The following is a 22,543-nucleotide window of genomic DNA, read 5'->3' on the forward strand; positions in this document are numbered from 1 at the left end:
AATGCAAATAGTATAAAAATAGTAAAAATGTATAGGCAATGGATGCATTGATCCAATCGTTTAAGGTGTGAAATATAGACGGCACACACACACACACACACACACACACACACACACACACACACACACACATGCACATTTGCGTTTTTTTTTTTTTTTTCGATATTGGGATTTCAGATTGGACTGGGATGCGTATTTGATTTTGAGTTTGGAGGTCAACATCGTCGTATCAGAGACATTTGATACGGATCTTGGTAGCCATTGCGGGTTTCGATGTCGAAGTCGATGTCGGCTTCAGGTTCGATTTCTGTTTTCATTATTCAGCATGGTTGCGTCCATTCCAGATTATATGAAATGAGTTTTTAAGTAAGCTAAATCAATCATTTGGCAGCTGGTTAATTGTTGGCCACACCCGACGAAGGCGTCTTCGGTTTCACTCTTGATACCCCCACATTGTCTACTTGTTAAGCTACTGACATGCTGGGCATTAATAGGCAGCATCGCTTTGTTCCACCAGCTGAACTCCTGGACAATCCAGTCGCCCGTTGGCCAGCCATTGTCTGAGGCTTAATGTCAACCTGGCACATTTATCTTCGGCCAACTGTAATTTTTCAGCGAGACCTCGGCCAGATCAAAAATCTTTCTTATAGAAATTGCTGAAACACTCCAAATTATGGCATGGTAACTCGGATTGAGTTGCTGCATGATTGACATGCTAATTCAATTTATATTTGAATTTCTAATGCACACTTTTCCCCCAGCACTCTAAGAGCTCTTTGATTGTGATAGCTGCAATTGATGTTTGCATTCATGAAGGTTTTTAAAAATTATCCACAAAATCGTTGCAACATGCTCTTTATGAATATTTTAATGAATGACCATTAAATCAAACTGTGAGGATAAGATATATTAAACAGAAATCAAATTATTTTTATTCGTTTAAATTTTCCCATAGCACCAACAAATATTTGAAATTAATAATCAATTTCACTGTAATTTCTTTCAATTTAAACACCAGAAAATTGAAAAGGAGTAGCTCCCTGCTGATTATATAAGTGGACTTTCTACCCAGCTCACTTAATTAGAATTTCGCTATGCTCATAAATACCTCACACCACGAGCAGAAGACAGTCGATTATGATGTGAATTGGCTGGCAGCGCTCATAAAACACCAAATGCCAAGTGGAAGCCATTAATAACGAATGTGTTGGGGATTAGCGCGGCCCAGCCCAGCCCAGCCTTGCCCCGAAATTGACCTGTTTGGGTTTTATGTAACAAAGTGTCGATATAACTAATAATATCATAAATCTTGTCCAATAATTTCTTTGAGTGTTTTGTTTTGTTTCTGTTTTCGGTTATTTGTTTCTGTTTCTGCGCTTTGGTTGCATCAACTTTGCGCACTTTGCTTCACATATTTAAAACACAAAACTCAGACAAAAAGAAATTAATTTGGTTTATTTGTGAGCTCGACTGTTCCTAAGGTGATTAGCTGTTCGCCGATGAGCCCCGCGACACCCACACCCACCAGATTTAATGGATGCGCTGCCCGAGGCGCCACAGAACGCCCACCTGTGCTGACTGCGTGTGAATAGACCAAACAAAAGCGTTTCCAGCGTTTCCTCCACATACATTATACGCATATATCTCTATAGCTGTCTCTATAGCTGTTGTCTGTATTGGTTAAGCCGATCTATTGTTAAGCTGGCTCATCATTTGTCATACGCGTTGGGGCTGATGGACAAGGTTACTTGGCGCTGCTTTGGCTGACAGTTTATTTTCAACACATCCATATGTATCTATATAGCTCTGCTTTATTTGCTTTCAAAATAGAATATGAAAACTCTTTACACACACATACACATATACACACACACACACACACTAATACATACGTAATTTTAAAATTCACACTACATTATGCAAAAATAATATCCTTCTGCTTTAATAATGATCAGCTTCAGTTGTTCCCTAATTTCTGTTCATTCCGTTAGCTTTGCTCAGAGCTGGCTATTGGCCAGGTGATTGTCGATGACCACCTGTATGATGCGCATGCAATCCCTTTGCCTGGCTATGGTATTGTCTATCAGCTGCTCAATGAACTGGCTGGCCTTGATGTTCGTATTGGGCGGTATATCCTGGGTGCAGCTCACGTACTTGTTAAAGATCTCCGTATTCAGGGACGTGGCCAAATAGCGTTCGCTCTCGTCCTGCTGTAGCAGCTTATTCAGCACCTGTGCCGCGGCCAGCAGCTGGTCCTTGTGCTTCTGGTAGGCGCGTAGTTCCTGCAGATTGCCATAATCCACGCCATTCAGCTGCACGTAACGCTCCCCGTCCTCCCCGGTGGCCTCGCCTGCCTTAATTGACTTTTTTGTCAGCAGCTGGCGTATGTGATACTTGCGCTCCGTCACGAAATTGCCCAGCAAATAGCCTGCGAAGCGAGAACAAACGACTCATTAGCATGTGCCACACGGCATATCCGGGATTGCCGCCCACCTGAGATGAGCATGAAGAAGCCAATGGTGAGCAGGAGTGAGGCGCAGGTGCGCTTCGTCACATATTCGCGCGAGCTGCTGCTGGCCCGCACAGCCGTCTCATAGCTGAGCACCTGATGCATGCTGAGCTCCTCCTGCGTAGCCTTCGCCTATCGGATGGATATCTTATTTTGCCTTTAGTTAGAGCACACTCTTAGAACCTGTTCAGCTTGTCTTGGCCAAGTCTTGTTGTGGCACATTCTGTCGAGCAAACGAGGCAGCTGCAAATATAAATAGATAAGGGAATATGAATTAAATGTAAAACTATATCGAAATTTAATGCTAATTAGAATGGCTTTTACGACAATGCCCGCCATTAAATAATAATAATATGCACATCCATTAGCCAGTCTGTTATATATGTATATGTTTGTCCCAGAGGCCATTCACTACGTTTGCCACCAACAGAAAATTTTAATATAAATTTTTGTCAATTTCTAAATGAACAATGTGCGGTAAAATATTTGATAAATTATAAAGGCTGTGAGTGCCACGAGAGGAATTCAGTATAATAAATGGGCAAAATCGCAATTTATGCTACGTTAGGGAAACCTACGCAAACGCAAAAATTTGCAAAACTTGAATAGAGCTTGAAATGAGACTTTTGGCAATTATGGGGAAGCGTGCCATAAATAATAGCTCGTCTTAAGCCAATTCGCTGTGTGGGAAGGTGAAATTGCGCTCAACGTGGCGTATACGCGATATTTCACATTAATTCCATAAGTAGTAAATTTACGCCATAATTATGAGCTATAGAAATATTTTCATTCAATCCTTATCTGATATTTTTTTGAAATAATATAAAATATTATTTAATCTGTGCATCTGCAACTGAATAAATTTTAAATTATTTTAAATAAACTACATATGTATATATTTGTTCCTTAAAAAGCAAAGTCCAATGAACTCTGCCTGCGGGATCTAAAATTAAAAACATATTTCAAGAACAGTTTCTCACAATCCTATGAGCTGCACTCGGCCAGCGGCACTTTCACTTACCCAGCTTTGACGAAACGAAGAACCCTTGCTTTTTGTACTTTATAGCGTGATGCTCCCCTACATATAATACACTTTATATGTATGTAAATACAAAGTAATTGTTGTTTTCTCTTCAATTACAAAAAAAAGCTAGAAATATATAATATTTTTGTTTTTCTTTTATTATTTTCCGGCAGTGCGCGTTATCCTTGCGGCTCTGTTGGTCCGGTCCGTTCGCCTTGCCACCGACTTGTGCACTGAGCACCAGCCACAGTCAGGCATCGGCTTTAATATAGCCAGAGCCGGCGACAGTTGGTGGTGAATTCGCTTCGCATTGCTCCTGTTACGAGCGCTGCCTGTGGGTGGGTGGTGCATGGGCGCAACTTTTCCTTGCTTACTTTTCCCTCATTTCCTCGTTTGGGTCAAGTTGAGATGCGGCTGTCTGTGTGGAGGCGCTTCACGTGAATGTAGAAATGCCGCAATAAATTCATGATTAACGGACATTTCAATTTGAGGCGTGCATCTTTGAAGCCGTATCGATTTTCAGACAGCCGACGAGCGGATAGACTAGTTCCCCACATACTTCGCATGGTGTTAATGCCATCGTTTGTTCTCTTTGGCCCGTTGTTTCCTGAAACGCGCCTACTTCAAGACTATCACATGCAACCTGTGCCACTTGTGGTGGCAGGTGCGAGCGTGGGTGTTGTCTTGGATTAGTTTACGCCTTACACTTTGATGTTGCCGCTTGCCGACTATTCCAGGTATTTAGTGCACCTGAGCGCAATGTGAGAGAACGGTAAACGTAGGTGCTGAATGTAAGTAAACTTGGACTTCAATAGTTATTTCTAGTGCCACTTCCAAGGGCTCATACGCAATATTGTCCTTTCCATAGCCAGAGCTAAATACCCCTTGCTCCGTTTTTCTGGTAAATTGAACAGGCTCATGGGGCTACGTATTTGTTTTATTTTTATTTTACCTCACATATTTACCTGCATCTTCTCAAGCATCTACTTGTTTCGTTTACAAAAATAAATCATGTAATTGTGTAACAAAAAAATGCAACTTGTCAGGCTAAAGTTGAAGCCGCCCCCAAAGCTGTTGCCGTATAGTAAATGTTGTTGCAGTTGCCGCTGTTGCAGTTGTTGTTGTTGTTGTTGTTGTCAGTGAAAGTGGAACTTGTGCTAACAAGCAGCAATATGTCCTCCTGCCTCTCAAGGGCCGAGAGATACATTTCGCTCGTTTACAAGTGCCGGGCGAAACGAAAGCCAGGATGAAGCCGCCCGGCAGGGGTCGGAGGCGAGGTGCTCGTGGAGGCCAATGTTTCATTAAGTGAAACGGCTTTTGCCACGCTCTGTGCGCACTGCACATGCAAATGGCCACCTAAGGGGGGCGGGGCAACTGGATACAAGTGAGGACTCCTCGTGTGCGATTCAAGCGCAGAAAGGTTTTTCAAGGCATTGCAGAAATGGGAACTAGTTCATATGAATGCTAAATGAATCTCCCAATATTAATTCAAAAAGTGTCATTAATATTAATTTCTATTTATGTAATCAGTTTGCACCTGCAATCCGGTTCAATTATTTCCAATTTCAATATAGTTCTTTCGGTTTTAATTAATTTCCCCACCCAGGCACAGCCCACTCATTCGCATTTGCAAGTTTAATCTCAAAATTCCATTTCGTACACACAGAGAAATGTCAGCGCAGTGCAGTGCATTGCACTCTGCATCCTGCATCCTGCGTCCTGGAACGTGCGAGCTGCACGCTCATCATCAGCCACTGCACTCCACACACAACTTGAACACGTTCGACGCCATTTTGGCTTGCCACCCACTGTGCCAACCTGTGCTTTCATGTCGCACTCGCATTTGCTCTGGCAGCGCATTAATTTCTAAGTGCATTGACATAGAAACACGCACAGCGAACGCACAAAAGTAGGCAACCTGCAGCTGGCAACGTGCAACATGCTACGTGCTACACGGAATTCAGTCAAGTAGTGCCACTTGCAACCAATAAGCGACAGTTGTTTCTCGTATTGATGGACATCCTAATGCACATCTATCAACGGAATAGTTTTTCATTGAACTATATAACTATTTTTTATTATTACAGTAAATTTTTTCTTGACGATTTTATCTTCATAAATGCGACTTGTTGCTGCCTTCAATTGAAGATTCAGCTTGATTCTGCTCTCTCTCTCCCTCACTCACTCTCGCTCTTTGCTGACTCTCTTTAAAGCTCTGACTCTCTGTGAAGCTTTAGAGTCGTGTGCATTTCATTGTAATAAAAGCTCTGACTAAAGCTCACTGTTATACATGAAAGTTGCAAAAGCCAACTAAGCATATGACTCTCCATATAACTAATCTAGCAAAGATACTGAAAAATGTCCAAAGCTTCATTTGAGCTGTTCGAATATCTATTGTCTAGTAAATGGCAGCTTAGCTTTTTAAGTCCATTTTTAACAGCCTTCTTTGTTTATTATAGAAGTGTGTGGTATATTAAATTCTTCATCTCTCTTAATTGACAATAAAAATTATTGGTTAAACGAAACATAAAAACTTAAGTAGCTGTATAAAATACAAGGTAACCAAAAGCTTAATACTTATTATTATTAAGCCTGTTTATCGTTTTATGTTTTGTTTTCAAAATATCTTGACTAGCCAATTAAGAGAGGCAGCAATAAATCTTAGTTAAATCGTATAGCTCGGACAAACCTGAATTTATTTTGGCTTATCATCGATTCCTAGACAGCATTGGCATATCACTTGCTTGGGCATATCACATTTTAGTAAACGAGTGCGACTAGTTTGTGGGGCTTCTGAAATCGAAAATCGAACATAATTTGTCTCGCATTCTGCACTTGTTTCCTTGCATTTCTCACGTGCGTCGCACTTTAGCCCGTTGTGCAGAATGAAATGCAGAATGTAGCAGCAATCAGAGAGCTCTGAAGTCAATTGGCGATTAGCATGGGGCCCTGGCGGCGCCCATTGACTTGTTTTGCATACGCATTGACCGAGTTTTGAGCAAGCGCTAATGTAATTAGCGACATATACCACGTCGTACTGGCCAATTGCGGGCAGTTGAACACGGCTAATTGAAGACACCGCATCGGGCAGCACAACGGCAGACCACATCAGCAATTGTGCAAAAGGATTAAACAAACAATTGCCCAGGACATTTGGTGGCGTGTCGTGTCAACTGAAGATGTAAAGTGCTGGCTGAGCCGTTTTTTTCCAATTGATATTATTTAAATAGAGGCAGCGGCATTATGGAAACGGACGCTGAAAAGGCGGCTGGCTCCCGCCTGGATTACGATCTGATGATGGCCGAGGAGTACATACTCAGCGATGTGGAGAAGAACTTCATTCTGGCCTGCGAGCGCGGTGATTTGCCAGGTGTCAAAAAGTTAGTATTTACATAGGATAGAAACTCTGACAGGCTAATCCAATGCTGTGCGTCTTACTAGAATCTTAGAGGAATACGCGGCGACACCGTCGGACAAGTTCAACATCAATTGTACGGATCCCATGAATCGCTCCGCTCTGATATCGGCCATTGAGAATGAGAATTTCGATCTGATGGTCTTGCTGCTGGAGAACAACATTCAGGTGGGCGATGCTCTGTTGCACGCCATATCCGAGGAATATGTGGAGGCAGTCGAGGAGCTGCTGCAGTGGGAGGAGAGCCATCACAAGGAGGGCCAGCCCTATGTGAGTTGTCTGATATAGCCCTTATAGCCCTTGGCTAACATTCTCTCTCGGACCAGAGCTGGGAGGCGGTGGATCGCTCGAAGTCCACTTTCACCACGGACATAACGCCGCTGATTCTGGCTGCACATCGCAACAATTACGAGATACTCAAGATCCTGCTGGATCGAGGAGCAACGCTGCCCATGCCGCACGATGTCAAGTGAGTGCACACTCCATCATCCACTCCTCCAGGAGGAGTTCATATTGGTATTGGTGTCGTTGCCTTTCCAGGTGCGGTTGCGATGAGTGTGTGACCTCGCAGACCACGGACTCGCTGCGTCACTCGCAGTCGCGCATCAACGCCTATCGGGCACTCTCGGCCAGCTCGTTGATAGCGCTCAGCTCACGTGATCCTGTGCTCACCGCCTTTCAGTTGTCATGGGAATTGAAGCGCCTGCAGGCCATGGAGTCGGAATTCCGTGCGGAATATACGGTAACTGAAAGCTGAAAAAGGATTCTTCTTAATTATAACATTTTGTTGTTAAATGTTCATCAGGAAATGCGTCAAGCGGTGCAGAACTTTGTAACGGCGCTCCTGGATCACGCGCGCACCTCCATGGAGCTGGAGGTGATGCTGAACTTCAATCACGAACCATCGCACGACATCTGGTTTCCCGGCCAACGGCAGACACTGGAACGCCTGAAACTGGCCATTCGCTACAAACAGAAGACGGTCAGAGATGCAGCTCATCTACCTTATGCAATGTATTCCATTTGCTGATCCCATTCCAGTTTGTGGCACATCCAAACGTTCAGCAATTGCTCGCTGCCATTTGGTATGAGGGTTTGCCTGGCTTTCGGCGCAAGCAAGGATCCCAGCAGCTCATTGACGTCATCAAGCTGGGCTGCAGCTTCCCCATCTACAGCTTGAAGTACATCCTGGCACCAGACTCGGAAGGGGCCAAATTCATGCGCAAGCCATTCGTCAAGTTCATCACGCACTCCTGCTCCTACATGTTCTTCCTAAGTGAGTGCTGAATATCTTTAACTATTTGAGCTTCTCTCAACTCCTTTTATTTTTTGGCGAATTAGTGCTTTTGGGCGCAGCTTCGTTGCGTGTGGTGCAAATTACATTCGAGCTGTTGGCATTTCCCTGGATGTTGACCATGTTGGAGGATTGGCGGAAACACGAACGAGGCTCACTGCCGGGACCCATAGAGCTGGCCATTATCATGTATATTGCGGCGCTGATATTCGAGGAACTCAAGAGCTTATATTCCGATGGCCTGTTCGAGTACATCATGGATCTGTGGAACATTGTGGACTACATATCGAACATGTTCTATGTCACTTGGATACTTTGTAGAGCCACCGCTTGGGTGATAGTGCACGTAAGCTGGATCTCTCTCTATTAAGCATGGTTGATCAATCGTCGTCATTGCGAATTGCTTTCAGCGTGATTTGTGGTTTCGAGGGATCGATCCGTACTTTCCTCGCGAGCATTGGCATCCCTTCGATCCCATGTTGCTCTCAGAGGGCGCCTTTGCTGCGGGCATGGTCTTCTCCTATTTGAAGCTGGTGCACATCTTCTCGATAAATCCGCACTTGGGGCCGCTGCAGGTGTCGCTTGGCCGCATGATTATTGATATCATCAAATTCTTCTTCATCTACACCTTGGTGCTGTTTGCCTTCGGCTGCGGTCTCAATCAACTGCTCTGGTACTATGCGGAACTGGAGAAGAACAAGTGCTATCACCTGCATCCCGACGTTGCTGACTTTGATGACCAAGAAAAAGCCTGCACCATCTGGCGGCGCTTTTCCAAGTGAGTCTATCCATATAAGAGGTCTACAATTCGGGCTCTGAGCTAGATTCCTTGCAGTCTGTTCGAGACCTCGCAATCCTTGTTCTGGGCATCGTTTGGCCTCGTAGATCTCGTCTCCTTCGATTTGGCTGGCATTAAGAGCTTTACGCGCTTCTGGGCGCTGCTGATGTTCGGCTCCTATTCGGTTATCAATATAATTGTGCTGCTCAACATGCTAATTGCTATGATGTCGAACTCGTATCAAATCATTTCGGAGCGAGCTGATACGGAGTGGAAGTTTGCCCGGTCGCAGCTGTGGATGAGCTACTTTGAGGACGGCGGCACCATACCTCCACCCTTCAATTTGTGCCCCAACATGAAAATGTTGCGCAAGACACTCGGACGCAAGCGACCTTCTCGCACCAAGAGCTTCATGGTAGGTGAATCCACCCATGGGCCATACCTAACCCTAACCCAGCAACTGGACAATCAAGACAAATCCTTTGGCAAATCAGTTTTAATAAAGCTCCCGTGGCGTGCTTGGCGTCAATGTAAATACGCTTAGCTCGCACTTCAGTAACTCTGCCCCTTTTCCATCCCTTTTCGTAGCGCAAGTCCATGGAGAAGGCGCAGACGCTGCATGACAAAGTGATGAAGCTGCTGGTGCGTCGTCATGTGACAGCCGAGCAGAGGCGTAGGGACGATTACGGCATTACCGAGGATGATATCATTGAGGTGCGCCAGGACATTAGCTCGCTGCGCTTCGAGCTGCTGGAGATTTTCACCAATAACAGCTGGGATGTGCCAGACATTGAGAAAAAGACGCAAGGTAATGCCCAGCTCTCGCCTCAACGTATTGCCACGACATCCACTAAACAACCTCTCCATCCACTTGTAGCCGCTGCTCGTACCACCAAGGGCAAGGTAATGGAACGTCGCATTATGAAGGACTTCCAGATTGGCTTCGTAGAGAATCTGAAGCAAGAAATGGACGATAGTGAGAACGGACGTGACATTTTCGCCTCTCTGGCCAAGGTCATAGGCAGAAAGAAGACTCAAAAGGGGTATATAGATTGCCTTATCTATAATGTAAGGGAGATCTATAACTTCTTTTAAATTCCAGTGACAAGGACTGGAATGCCATTGCCAGGAAGAACACGTTTACCGCAGATCCCATTGGATCGAAACGCTCCTCGATGCAGCGTCATAGCCAGCGCAGCTTGAGGCGCAAGATCATTGAGCAAGCGAACGAGGGTCTGCAGATGGACCAGACCCAGTTGATAGGTGCGTGCAGCTTCCACTTTGCTTTACCCTCACTAATTGCTCTGCTCTCACACAGAATTCAATCCGAACCTGGGCGAGGTGACACGAGCCACACGCGTGGCCTATGTGAAGTTCATGCGCAAGAAGATGGCAGCCGACGAGGTGTCCGTGGGCGAGGCAGAGGATACTGATGCTGAGAAGAAACCAGACGTCGCTGGCGTAATTATAACTGTCTTGTCTCCTTAGTCCAATTGCTTTAATTATAACTTTACAGTCCAAAAAGGCGCCTAGCGGAGGCTCGTCCATGATGGCAGCTGCTGCACTGCGTGCCTCCGTCAAGAACGTGGATGAGAAAGCCAATGCAGGGGACAAGAAAGATGACAAGAAGTCCGCTGATGACAAGGATAAGAAACCCACAAATGACAAGAAGCCTGGCGACAGTAAGCCCGATGCGAAGCCCCAAGCGCCAGCTGCTGCTGGAAAGCCCGCCTTGCCAGCCACCAAGCCGCCAACAGCCGCCAACGGAGCCAAGCCTAATGAACAGTCAAAATCAAGCAGCGATGCAGCCAAGCCCAATGCACCGGCGCCGCCAGCTAAGCCGGCTGATGCTAAGCCTGCGGCCCCCAAGCCAAATGAAGCCGCTAAGCCGGAAGCTGCGGCCAAAAAAGAGGAGGCTGCCAAAAGCGAGGCTGCCAAGCCGCCAGCAGCAGCTGGAGCCGCTGCCAAGAGTGCAGCGCCATCAGCGCCCGCAGATGCCAAACCGGACACCGATAAGAAATCCACAACGACGACTGCCACGCCCAGCGGCACGAAGGCAGCAAATGAGTCCAGTGGTGGAGCAACGCCAGCCGCTAAGCCGGACGACAAGAAAGACGGAGGGGCCCAGAAGGCCGATGACAAGAAGGAAAAGGATGCCAGTGGCAAGCCCGGCGAGACGAAGCCCACTGCAGCAGCTGGGGCTAAACCAGGCGATGCCAAGCCAGATGACAAAAAGCCAGACGACAAGAAGCCAGACGATAAGAAACCCGCAACGGCGCCACTCAAGCCGGCGATTAAAGTGGGTCAAAGCAGCGCCGCAGCCGGCGGTGAACGCGGCAAGTCCACCGTCACAGGCCGCATGATCTCCGGCTGGTTGTAAGAGAGGCCACATCAGCATGTTTCAATAAAATTCTAGTTGGTATTTCTAGCTGATATAAGTACTCAAAATGTGTGTAAACAAATAAACGAAACTTAAAATTAAATTTCAATTATGATTTTTATAGTCATGAGATGGGATTTATGAAGTTTCTGTCTTGCAGTCCATATGAAGCTGAAGTAGGAATAAGTAGTCGCTATCCTCATTTGACAAAGTATTAAAAATGTTACGATACGATAGGCGAAGCAAATCGAAAAATGAGCTAATCAATCATATAACTCTGTTAAAGAGCTAGAGAAATTTAGGTATTAGAAATTTGGAATGAATGCTCGAGTTGAAGGCGTGGCAGGGGTCGTCTGATAGTTAGAAACGAAACTTGTGATGTCTCAACTACTGTTCACTTTCTCTACAGATTTGCTAAGCATTGTATATAGGCTTACCTCTTTAGATTGCGAAATATTGCATAAATCCAAATATTTTGGAACTGGCTGCGATTTGACCATAAATGAATCTTCTGCAGTCGGTAAATGTCGAGTTGTGTACATCATATATGAATATGCATTTACATTATATTTTACAAAATCTACACTATTTATGCATCGCACTTAAGAAATTGCCAAACCAGATAATTTTCGCTTATTTTGCAAGAGAAAAATTCTTATGCTGTAAATATTTTAAACAGATTTGTAACATTGTTGTACAGCAAAAATCCCATTAAAGACATTTCATGCTTCACTACTTTTATTTTCTTGTAAATCTTCGCAAATCCTTTCCACCCATTTGTTTTAGTCATTGGCATCAAGTAGTTAGCTTTGGCAACATTTCATTGCCCACAGGTGGTTGGTTGCTAGACTGACACATAGATACACCAGCACACACACACACACACACACATATACATAGCAGCAAAAGCAATTGCTGCGCCACCACGGGTTGCCTTCTCAGATTGCTGCTCTGCTTTGCCATTGGTCTGCTCCTTGGCATATAAAAGGACTCGAGTTCCGTCCAGCATCAAGCATTGTGTCAGCGCCCATCAAGAAGTAAACATCTGACAAGGACACAAATATATAGATAGCAGAGCCTTTTCATCTACTGAGAAATGAAGTCGTTTCTGGGACTAGTTAATATTGCCTACACAATTCTATTGCTCGTTTTGCTGACTAAATTCACAGCTGCAGGTGAGTCAAGGACTGGAATATAAAAGTGTCTCAGCGTCAATGAGGGACCCATTAATATGGCTTATCCCCACTTGGCTGCAAGTCTAAATCCGCGCGCAATAAATCTCCGCGCAGAAGTGTAAGGACATCGCAGACAATCCTTCAGGCCATTTCAATTTGTTTCTATTAACGCCAAAGCTGAGCAGCAAGCCTAACGATTTTATTTTACAATTTTCACTTATAAATTAAATGTAAATTTAACAATTTGTATATTGTTTCAAATACTTTAAGATATTTCGTTTGGACAGAAATTCGATAGTAAGTGAAACCCTACAAAAGAACAAAATATGTATCTATACGGTTCTATATTTTTATTTACAATACAAAAATATTTTCGTTATTCGATTTTCCCCAGAAGTGGAACACGATAAGATCCGACGAGGTGCCAACATGGGTCTCTATGCCTTCCCACGTGTGGGACGCAGCGATCCGAGTCTAGTGAACAGCCTGCACGATGCCAGCGATGCGGTTACCTATGAGAATATTTACGGCATGGGTGACGCCTCCGCCGAAGATTTCGAAGGTGCGGATTACTAATTTCCATTTGATAATGCAACTCTAACACACTGAAAATCCTCAGATTACCAAAAGCGACCCGGCTTGGTGGCCTTTCCTCGCATGGGACGTAGCGAATCCGAGCTGAGAAAGTGGGCCCACTTGCTGGCCTTGCAGCAGGCGCTGGACAAGCGCACTGGACCCAGCGCCTCGTCTGGCTTGTGGTTCGGACCACGTCTGGGCAAGCGTAGCATCAATGCCAAGGACTACCCCGCCGCCGGCAAGGGCCAAAAGGAAATGTACTAAACGACATGAAAGCCAAGCGCCTCCGAAGGAAACAACAATTCGCACTTGAACACACTAATTTGCCAACAATTTATAATTTACGCAATTAATTAGCTTATAATTAAAGCTCCAATGAGATCGACAAAACAACGGAATATTCTAATGGGTATATAACAAACGAGTAAACATAACACGAACTAACAACGGGCTGGTGAGGGCATGCACTATCGGTAAAATTAGTTTCAATTTGATTTACAAGACCTCCGAAAAGCATTCACGTATGTAAATAGTATATGTGTCTAAAAATCTAAATTAATATTAAATAAATAAATATCTGAAAAGCAGTTTGAAATTTCTGAGTGCTTACTTCGAGGAAGGTTTATCAATATATATATTATTGCATACCCAATGAACACTTCAGGTTTAGTGAAAATTTTATTATAATGAAATTGAAAAAAGAGTATGTATATCAGCGTGTTATATTATTCAATAAAAAGTCTGGTCGTATCTATAAGGATAGCTCCAACTAATTGAATGTGTTAGGTTTCCTATTTCCCTTAATCCTTTTGCTGCTTGAACTTTCGCAGTTCGCTCTGAATGGCCTCGATAAGCGGCGCAGCCGAGGCCGACTGAGCACTCGCCTTACGTCCGGGCGTATTTGCCGTGGAGCTGGAGCTAACAAGTGCTCCACGCGAAATCTCCAAAATGGTATCCGGCCGCTGGAAGGGTCCAGCGCTTAAGGGGCGCACCAGCGGCGAGTGGGAGCCGTTCAGACTGCTGCCCCAAGCGCTGTAAGTGGGCGACGGCGGCTGCGTGGACTGCGCTGACTTTGGCGTCTTCTCCGGCTGTGCGGTGGCTGGCCGCTCGGCAGTGCTGTAGGCCTTCGGGGGAAAGCTGCAAGGAAGGGAAGGAGTGGTTAAACAGTGGCCTGATCACAGGCAACGTCACATACCTGGGTAAGCCGGCAGAGGAGCCGCGATGCTCGCGCTTTGTGGTGCGTCGCTTGTTCGTGAAGTCGCGCGAGGGCAACGGCATGGGCAGATCATCCTGGCTGGCGTACATCTGCATGGCTCCCTCGAGCAGGCCCTCGTAGTGGTTGCGTATGGCGGATGCATCGTGCATGGGACTGGGGCTAAAGTCAGCATAGCTCCGGGCCTCTGCGGAAGATGTGTGGAGGAAGTTCAGTTGATTTCAGTTGAGTTCAGTGGGGATTCGGTTGGATTGCAAGTGGGTTATTTGGTTTAATGGTCTCTAAGCTGGGTTAACTAATTACAGTTGTGTGCAGGCAATATCAACAACAACTAGGACTACAGTTGCCCGTTAGTAACGTGTCTGTGCCCCAATTTGCACATCATTATCATCATCATCATCATTATGAGCATGATCATGGTGTTCACCCGCCTCACCCTGGTTGTCAGCGCTGTTGAGGCGCTTCTTGTGCCGCTCCCAGACGACGGGGCCCACAAAGCCCGGATCAGGATTGTCGCTGTGCGAGGCGGAACGCACATTCCGCACCGGAGGCGGCGCCTTCGGACTGGGAAAACTGGCAATGGTCGCGATGGTGCTATCCCTGCTCCCTAGGGATTTGTGCGATTTGAGGGATCTGTTGGAGTTCTGCGGCGCTGTGGCTTGAGGTGCCACTGCATTCACATTGTCATAGTAGGTAACGAAAACTGGATCCAAGACGCGATTCAGTGGCTCGGGTAGCGTGCTCTTTGGAAAGGCGCGCACCGAGGCCATGGACAGAAAGGAGCCCACACTGGCCGTGTCCGAGGACTTCTCCGAGGGCTGTGCGCCGCGCGAACGTATCATCTCCCTGTTGATGGCTTGCGGGGAGCCCACGGCGCCCTCCTCCGCCAACTCCTTATCCGAGAATACCGTTTGCTGCTGCAGCAGCTTGTTGCGATGGTAATTGTTGTGTGGATTATAGGCCTCATTGCGCTGGAAGTTCTCGTAGTTGCGACGCATTGCAGCCGGAGAGTTGCCCTCCTCGGTTGAGGAGTTACTTTGAGCCAGTGATCCCTGCACTGGGCTGGTTTCCAGTGAGCCGACGCGATTCTCGTTGAGATAGCGACGCTTCGACTTGTGCCGCGACTTCTCGCTCTTCTTCTCCGACACCACCGAGGCGTATATAGTGTCTTCCAAGCCGTTCTCCGCTCGATCATACTGATGCCGTCGTCGCTTGTGACCGTCAAACAGTCGCGCAGCCTTGTCATCCAAAATGCGCTGCACATCAGCACTGGGCGGATTGATGGGGCAATAGACCGAGGAGTCCGATGTGTTGTCCGTAGAGGAGATGGAATCGTGGCGGGTTCGCGTGTGAGTTTCGGCTGGAGGTGCTGGGAAGCTGATGCGAGGCTCCCGCTCATACGAAAAGTTCTGCACGCCCACATCCCGAGAGCGCACGGTGCTCTGCTCAGCATTGGCAGCTGACCCACCGACAGCGCTGTCCAGCAACGTGCCACGCGAACTGGGCCGCATGGACTGGCCCTCCGACAAGAGCTCGTTGCGCGAAGTTGTTCTGCGAGTAGAGGAAACGGGTTAAACTTGGATCTCTATGTGATTTGAGGTTTTGCAACCACCTGTTGACCGCACTTAGCTCCCGCTGGCGGGCGCGCGTTCGTCCCAGCAGCAGTATGGCCACCAGCAGCAGCATGAGCAGCAGAATGGCCAGCGAGCTGATGACCACCAGAGCCACATTGTTTTTCACCGAGTTGAAGAAGCCCGCGTGACCGCTGCGCGGCACAGGTGCCAAGGCCGTGGCCGTAGGCTCTCTGATGTAAGCTGTGAATGGAAGGGGCTTAAATAGTAAAATATAATTTGATTTTTATTCTCATTCATAAACTTACGTTCAGACTTCATGTAGACGGCCTTGCCCAGGGTCTTAGCCGCCTCCGCCTCACTAACCAATTCCATGTCCTTGGCCGCTGTTGTGGCCAAAACGGGTCGCCCGTTCACTAGGACCGTATAGATGAGCTCCGTTTGATTGGCAACGGGTCGTTCATTGCTGCAAGGATTAAAGGTGCCACATGAGTATAATCAAGTACAGCTAGTTGAGTCTATACATGCAATCCCTACAATTTGAGGTTAACATACGCATCAGAGTCAGCGACATCGTTAGCCGAGCTGTTCCACTTTTGCAACTCCGCCTCACTGATTTGCGTGATGTTGTGTATGACGACCCGCACTCGCTCCTCCCGGTAAATAGGTTGCGGTTGCGGTTGCGGTTGCTCCTGTTGTTGACTCAACAATGCCTCGCGCATTTCCTGTAACTTCTCCGACTTTCCATTCTGCTGTATGAGCTCCCAGGGGATAAGCGTTACATATGGGCTGTAGTCAATGGACTCGGTTGCTGTCGTGGGCATTGTGGAGCTACTGAGTGGCTCGCCTGACTCTGAGGAGTCGGCGACTGCCCACTCAGGCTCCTCCCCCGCCGCCCACACGGTTTTGATTTGATGAGTCGGGTCCACCTCCATATCGAGTATTTCCACATCATCGCCGGGCCAATTGGTGGTGCTGGTGATGGTGGTGCCCAAGTCCAGCCCCGGCTGGCGACGCTCACGTGTCGCATCTATGGCAACGCCCGCAATTTGCTGTGCTCCATTTATGCCCAGGTGGCGTGTTTGCTGTCTGTGTGGACTCAATCGAAAGTTAGGGCAGCTCTAGCTGCAACCAGTGGCTGACTCACCTGGTGAAAGCCAAGCGATATAAACGCGCTAGCCTTTGCTCGAGCATGGGATTATCCTTGGCCGTGTAGAAGCCAGACATCACAGTCAGCAGCCAGTAACGGCGATCCGTGGAGGTGTAGTTGAATGGAGGCACGCCAGGTGTGCCCAAATCCCAATTGCCGCCACCATCGTCCGGCTTGCAGTCCAGGCAAATGGGTATCTCGATTTCCTGCAAAAGAAATTGAGTAACCCCAGCTGCAGTTTGACTTCTGACCCGACTTACATTGTTGCCATCCACGTAGACGGTGGCCACCACAGTCTCCGTCTTGACTATCACATCCTTGCCCTTGCTAATGCCCGTGTGCACCTTCTTCAGGTAGTCGGGCGGACCGTCGCCCGAGCCAGTCCAGAAGAAGTCCTCCAAGTGCACCTCATCCTTGATTTCCGAGTAGTTATCATCTGGATCATCGTCTGAAAGTAGCGTGTCCAATTAATTGAATCGCTGCGTCAACTTTTAAATAGTTTTCTGTTATTTTCCCATTTCCCACTTTTATTTTACTTCTTGAAGTTGTTTATTCGCGAATCGGCGCCTGTTATTAAACAGTTTCTTGAACTTTTAGTTACTATAGCAATTAGCTGGGGTGCAAAAAACTTGATGAACTATTTTTTGTAATCGCAGACAAGGGAACTTATGCCATGCATGAATGTATATTATATTATTCCTAATTGCTAATTCATCTGGAAATTTTTTTGATCTACATCATTTTTAATTAATTATGACAACTTTTACTCATTTAAACTCGGATCTGCATTTAACGTTGGTATAGGAAATAGTTAATATATTATATAAATTAAAAGGATATAAAAACATAACTTGCTATATGATTAAGGAGTAATCTAGGTCTAGCATAAGTAGGCCAATGAGTCCATTCATTTGACTTATTGACATATTGATTTATTGAAACGATATCAGAAAGAATAATGTACACAAGATTGATAAGCGATAAATTGTGATATGATTAAGAGGATTAGGCAATAAATTATGCCAGTTATTGAAATTGAAGTCACTTTATAAAATTGAACAAATATAATTTTGTTAGGAATTATAAGAATACTAGAATACCAGCGTATTTTCAAGAAAGTACCAGAGTATCTAGACATTTACTCAGCACTCACAATAAGCTCAAGTTTGTCGTTCAATTTATCGACAAATCATGAAGTTCGGTTACCTACCCAACGTGAGCCACTTGCGCCACTTGCAACGGGGCTTGCTGATGGTGGATTCACTCGCTGCCATTATGTTTATGTATCTTATTTTAATAGCGCATTGGCAAGTTTGTTTGATCAATTGTCGGGGAATGCAGCAGCAACAGCTGTAGATAAATTATGCTGAGTGCACTGCCCCTAGGTACTCCTCCCCCCATCGAGGGGACGTTTAAAGTAGTTCAGACTTAATTATGATGGCCTGGCCTCAATGATGATGACTGAGCACTAACCACAACAATGCCCAGTTAGACAACGGTAATAAATTTATCGATTAGCACTCGGCTCGGTGGCATGCCAGCAAAAATATTTATGGCACCGTTGACCAATTTGGGTGCGTGTTGGCGGGGCAATTAACTCTTACGCATATTTGTGCACCTGTTTCATTATTTTAGTTGGCTCTTTTTATGTCTGTGTGTGCAACTGTTTGGGATTTGGCAGCAATTGTTGGCTTTGTGGTTTATGCAATTACTCATGAATTATATTGATTGTCCTACATTTCGTCAAAATTTACCAGATTTCTACTGGGCAAATTTTTCCGGGCACTGACGCATGAAGTCAAAGGTCAAATCACCAGCCGTGCCACAGTTGAAGGGTCAAGTCGAGCCGTGACCAAATCCAAAAAAAAACCTTTATATATATAAATAAAAATATTTACACCCGTAAATCACTCTCGGGCATCTCGGAACAATGCGTATAATTTCACCTGGCTTGTTGCTCAACTTACCGTGACTCAATTGTATCAGCGACTGTCCAGCGGCTGCCACGCCCCCGCGCCCCCTGCACTCGTGTAAAACGGACAAAAACAATAAAATTGACACAGTACGCGTAAGTTTTGATTTCATTTCACTTTTTGTTCATCTATTGTTATATATAATCTATATATATATTTTTTTAAAGGCACTTTAAACACTTTTTACACTTAGGCAGTTGGTAAACATATTTTGAACTGTTTCATTTATTTGACATATATTGTTGGAATCTGCCTTAAATATCAGTTATATTGCAGCCGATTCGAATTTTAGTTTTCGCGTCGCGTTCTCGCATCGCTGAAAGTTGTCCGGGAACTGAGCATTACGTTCTAATCCAAACTTAGGGGCGCACTCTGGCTCTGCCCTGGTGGTTGTTTGTTTTGTTGCTTCAGTTGTGTGGGTACCAATAATATGTACAGTATGTACACTTAACGAAAAAGTGACTTGACAACATAAATAATTTCAATCTCAATCTAATCATCAATAAAAAATAAATTGTTAAAAATTGTAATTTTTTTAAATTATTTTTTATTATTAAATTATTGCAAATATTATTCTAAAGCTATAAGATATATTTTTTATATTATAAATATACTTGACAAATAATAGCTAAGAGAATTTTCGCATTAAAAAACAATTCTCATCATAAAAAATATTTTGTATTTCTATATATGTCTAACATTGTTTGTAAACATTGGTTACAGTGCATCGGAAACACACGCGGCCTGCCGCATTGACGTTGGTTTGTTTGGTTACTCACAGGTTGCGTTGCGCGGCTCTCTGTTTGGGCCGCTTTGTGTCTGGTCAGTTACCTGTGGCAACAATCAAGCGGGCCAATTGCGCGCCAAAGCCGACTCGCAGCTAATAAACAATTCTGAGCTTTTAATTTCTAGCGCTTTGTTACAGCTATGTTGAACACAAAGTGCCGCTAGATTTTGCATTGTTATGGCCCCATTGATGTGCTAGCTTTAGTTCAAACCAAATTACATTTATGACAAGTTAACGGCTTGCTGCAAGTTTAATGTAAGCTTTGCTGTTAACATTAACAGAGCTGTTACAGAAAGCTGTCGCTGCACACACTCAATTGCTGCCTGCTATGGCACGCAGCAAGCAGGTTAGCTAACAGGTGCTAACAGCGAAACTATCAATATGCAGACAAGAATTCCGGATTTCGACTTTACTACGAAAATCCCCGAACGAGCAACAACAACCTGGTGCGTAGCTGAAGGTCACTACGCACCAGGCTGTGTATTCAAAACAAGTAATTAAACTATTTCGAATACTTTAGCTTATCTTAATCGAGCTACCCCTTGGGCGATGTTTTTGTTTGTGGGTAATAAAGCAAAAACTCCAGTTGTTCAACCATAATTATTTAATAATTCAGTTTATTCGACGATATTTTAAACACATAACCATTATTCATGAGCTTATTTTAAGGCATTCACCCAACATATAAGGAAACTGTCAAATAATCAGTAATTACTCTGGCGTTCTACAAAGAACAATTGGCAGCACCTTGAGTAGAGGTCAGCAACAATGGCTTGGCTTGTGAGCAACTCAATATTCTTTAGGCATTAAGGCATGTGCCCATGACTTTAACATTAAATATACAAACATAGGCTTTAACTTAGCACTTTAGCACTCCCAATGACATTTGTTTAGGCAAGCGACAAGCGTCATACTTAAAGTTGCATTAGCCACGGTTCGCCTCGTGAGTTTAGATAATCTGTCATCAGGCAATGGGCATAATTAACGTGACTAATAATTAGTTAAAGCTCCTAAACCTGTAAATTAAAATGCAAATTATGCACAGATCTGTTGCTTAGCGATTCTTAAACTTCGCTTAAGACTCATTGTCAACTGGCAGCAGACGCCAAAGTGTTAATTTTGATATTGAATCTTGTAAGCTACCAGAAATTTAAATGTCAATTCACTTTGCGTAATAACATATATAGAAACTTGTCTATCCTGATAATTAAAGATGTTGGCATGATCTTGACCAAAGACCAACCACGATTTGTTGCCAAGAACCAGTTTGAAAATGAAACCAAATTGTGGACAATAATAATTTTAATAATATATAATTTTTGCTCTGTTTTATCACCTGTTTTAATTTATGTTCTTAGCAATAAGCAGCATTCCTAACCAGCTGCTGACTTGAGAGATCCAGGGCTCAGCTTACGGTTCTTAATCTGATAGCGCGTCTTATAGCCATCCTTATCAGCTGTGTACATGGTAATGGTATCCGTATCGGTCTTCTCATCGTACGTCGAGTAGGTACCCATAACAACGAGCTGTTCCTCGGCTGTGCCTGGGTTCATAATGACACCAATTTCCTCCCGACTGCTGCCATTGGGATCCTTCAATCTAAGAATGGATAGCAATTCAATAGAATGTGGATTGGTTGGTTGATCAAAGACGGACTCACTCGAAGCGATAACCCTCCTTAGTGGGCGCCTGCTGGTAGAATTCCGTGACTATGGAGGGGAACACATAGTCCAGTAAACCAGCTGAGCAGCTGGTGGCCAAAACAGCCACCAGGGCAGTAACAAATATCTATAAGATATGATTAAACAATGAACTACGTATTGACTTGCAGCTGATGGAGCAATTATAGCTAATCACTCGCCCCGGCGCACAGCAGCTGCAAGTGTTTAGCATTTTAATCACAATCATTCAGGCCGAATGCGAATGCTTTGAATGCCATTCAAATAGTAGCAAGTGTGTCTAAGCTCCTCCCTTGCCTTGGCCGACGGCCTTTGCATCCAACGAATACTCACCAATTTCGCAGCTGTCATGTTGATGCGCGGTGTAGTTCCGAATCGAGACTGAGATGGAATTGCGCGGCGATCGACCAGCAGAGATCTGCAAAGAATATTTCAGCGAGGCGTCGGCGTCGTCTACTATGTGATGCGTCGTATACTTAATATCTTATACTGTTTTTATTTGTTTCGCTGTAGCTACTATTAACTGAAACCGGTCGCTCACTTATGCTACTGAAGTATCTCTATGCAAGTCCCTAACCAATAGGTGCGCTTTTTTGCTTTATATAGCTTTAGTCTTGCGGACTCTGGCGCATCCAGGGTCGTCGAGATTTTGGACATGCTCTCAACGTGGGTGATACAATAAATAATGCAAAATTATCCGAAAATGTCATCTTTGCACCGTTGAGTTGATTTCACACTTGTAAATGTCAACAGATCGCCATTGATAAGCAAACTGAGTTTGAAATATCGAAACTATTGTACATCCAAGTTATTCATAATCACGTCTGCGAAGTATCCACACCAGAATTCGCTTTGAAGTGAAAATTAATGTTCACATGACGAAATGTGTCAAAATTTAGGCCAGGGCTGAGACTCCAAATCTGTATCATTTGATAAATGTTTCAACCTCAAATGTAATTTATTTTTACATAAAAGTATTCAAATGAAGTAAATGTCTTCGGTTCGTGTTATGGCTTGCT

The 22,543-nt window shown here is 44.9% G+C and overlaps 5 protein-coding genes across 6 annotated transcripts; 2 read left to right on the forward strand and 3 right to left on the reverse strand.

Moving 5' to 3' along the window:
* Positions 1 to 1,793: 1,793 nt before the first annotated feature.
* On the reverse strand, positions 1,794 to 3,786 carry LOC108608793 (uncharacterized). The gene is made up of 3 exons (XM_018000349.2): positions 3,531 to 3,786; positions 2,494 to 2,752; positions 1,794 to 2,428 (listed from the first exon to the last, which is right to left on the reverse strand). The coding sequence occupies exons 2-3, from the start codon at positions 2,612 to 2,614 to the stop codon at positions 1,998 to 2,000; spliced, it is 552 nt and encodes a 183-aa protein (XP_017855838.1). The 5' UTR covers positions 2,615 to 2,752; positions 3,531 to 3,786; the 3' UTR covers positions 1,794 to 1,997.
* Positions 3,787 to 6,569: 2,783 nt separating this feature from the next.
* trp (transient receptor potential) lies at positions 6,570 to 11,503 on the forward strand. The gene is made up of 14 exons (XM_018000347.2): positions 6,570 to 6,913; positions 6,975 to 7,218; positions 7,275 to 7,417; positions 7,489 to 7,690; positions 7,754 to 7,930; positions 7,990 to 8,224; positions 8,290 to 8,588; positions 8,653 to 9,020; positions 9,078 to 9,435; positions 9,609 to 9,828; positions 9,898 to 10,063; positions 10,123 to 10,283; positions 10,339 to 10,481; positions 10,537 to 11,503. The coding sequence occupies exons 1-14, from the start codon at positions 6,777 to 6,779 to the stop codon at positions 11,398 to 11,400; spliced, it is 3,717 nt and encodes a 1,238-aa protein (XP_017855836.1). The 5' UTR covers positions 6,570 to 6,776; the 3' UTR covers positions 11,401 to 11,503.
* An 898-nt stretch (positions 11,504 to 12,401) lies between these two features.
* Capa (cardio acceleratory peptide capability) lies at positions 12,402 to 13,738 on the forward strand. The gene is made up of 3 exons (XM_018000350.2): positions 12,402 to 12,575; positions 12,970 to 13,137; positions 13,195 to 13,738. Exons 1-3 carry the CDS (start codon positions 12,497 to 12,499, stop codon positions 13,413 to 13,415), a joined length of 468 nt encoding a protein of 155 aa, XP_017855839.1. The 5' UTR covers positions 12,402 to 12,496; the 3' UTR covers positions 13,416 to 13,738.
* A 72-nt stretch (positions 13,739 to 13,810) lies between these two features.
* Positions 13,811 to 19,542, reverse strand: LOC108621277 (uncharacterized). 2 transcript variants are annotated; one of them, XM_089475634.1, is made up of 9 exons: positions 19,053 to 19,542; positions 17,346 to 17,533; positions 17,083 to 17,291; positions 16,491 to 17,024; positions 16,244 to 16,401; positions 15,977 to 16,178; positions 14,801 to 15,915; positions 14,347 to 14,551; positions 13,811 to 14,288 (listed from the first exon to the last, which is right to left on the reverse strand). In XM_089475634.1, the coding sequence occupies exons 1-9, from the start codon at positions 19,168 to 19,170 to the stop codon at positions 13,952 to 13,954; spliced, it is 3,066 nt and encodes a 1,021-aa protein (XP_089331760.1). In that variant the 5' UTR covers positions 19,171 to 19,542; the 3' UTR covers positions 13,811 to 13,951. The 2 variants fall into 2 exon arrangements, with proteins under 2 accessions (XP_089331760.1, XP_017873984.1); XM_018018495.2 differs by having other exon boundaries at positions 16,473 to 17,024.
* Positions 19,543 to 21,129: 1,587 nt separating this feature from the next.
* LOC108620817 (uncharacterized) lies at positions 21,130 to 22,477 on the reverse strand. The gene is made up of 3 exons (XM_018017788.2): positions 21,858 to 22,477; positions 21,506 to 21,633; positions 21,130 to 21,444 (listed from the first exon to the last, which is right to left on the reverse strand). Exons 1-3 carry the CDS (start codon positions 21,873 to 21,875, stop codon positions 21,219 to 21,221), a joined length of 372 nt encoding a protein of 123 aa, XP_017873277.1. The 5' UTR covers positions 21,876 to 22,477; the 3' UTR covers positions 21,130 to 21,218.
* Between the last annotated feature and the right edge of the window lie 66 nt (positions 22,478 to 22,543).

The sequence above is a fragment of the Drosophila arizonae genome, chromosome 2 (genome assembly GCF_054131065.1).
Source record: "Drosophila arizonae isolate 15081-1271.41 chromosome 2, UAZ_ARI_1.0, whole genome shotgun sequence".
NCBI classification, from domain to species: Eukaryota; Metazoa; Arthropoda; class Insecta; order Diptera; family Drosophilidae; genus Drosophila; species Drosophila arizonae.

Excerpts from the sequence above, each read along its gene's own strand:
- LOC108608793 (XM_018000349.2), bottom strand. The coding sequence starts at position 2,614 with ATGCATCAGGTGCTCAGCTATGAGACGGCTGTGCGGGCCAGCAGCAGC. Across the intron at positions 2,429-2,493 it reads CTTCTTCATGCTCATCTCAG|GCTATTTGCTGGGCAATTTC; the intron begins GTGGGCGGCAAT and ends CTCGCTTCGCAG.
- trp (XM_018000347.2), top strand. The coding sequence starts at position 6,777 with ATGGAAACGGACGCTGAAAAGGCGGCTGGCTCCCGCCTGGATTACGAT. Across the intron at positions 6,914-6,974 it reads GATTTGCCAGGTGTCAAAAA|AATCTTAGAGGAATACGCGG; the intron begins GTTAGTATTTAC and ends GCGTCTTACTAG. Across the intron at positions 9,829-9,897 it reads CATTGAGAAAAAGACGCAAG|CCGCTGCTCGTACCACCAAG; the intron begins GTAATGCCCAGC and ends ATCCACTTGTAG.
- Capa (XM_018000350.2), top strand. The coding sequence starts at position 12,497 with ATGAAGTCGTTTCTGGGACTAGTTAATATTGCCTACACAATTCTATTG. Across the intron at positions 12,576-12,969 it reads GACTAAATTCACAGCTGCAG|AAGTGGAACACGATAAGATC; the intron begins GTGAGTCAAGGA and ends GATTTTCCCCAG. Across the intron at positions 13,138-13,194 it reads CTCCGCCGAAGATTTCGAAG|ATTACCAAAAGCGACCCGGC; the intron begins GTGCGGATTACT and ends GAAAATCCTCAG.
- LOC108621277 (XM_018018495.2), bottom strand. The coding sequence starts at position 19,170 with ATGAAATCAAAACTTACGCGTACTGTGTCAATTTTATTGTTTTTGTCC. Across the intron at positions 15,916-15,976 it reads GAGCTAAGTGCGGTCAACAG|AACAACTTCGCGCAACGAGC; the intron begins GTGGTTGCAAAA and ends CTCTACTCGCAG. Across the intron at positions 14,552-14,800 it reads CAACAGCGCTGACAACCAGG|AGGCCCGGAGCTATGCTGAC; the intron begins GTGAGGCGGGTG and ends CATCTTCCGCAG.
- LOC108620817 (XM_018017788.2), bottom strand. Across the intron at positions 21,445-21,505 it reads AAGGAGGGTTATCGCTTCGA|ATTGAAGGATCCCAATGGCA; the intron begins GTGAGTCCGTCT and ends ATCCATTCTTAG.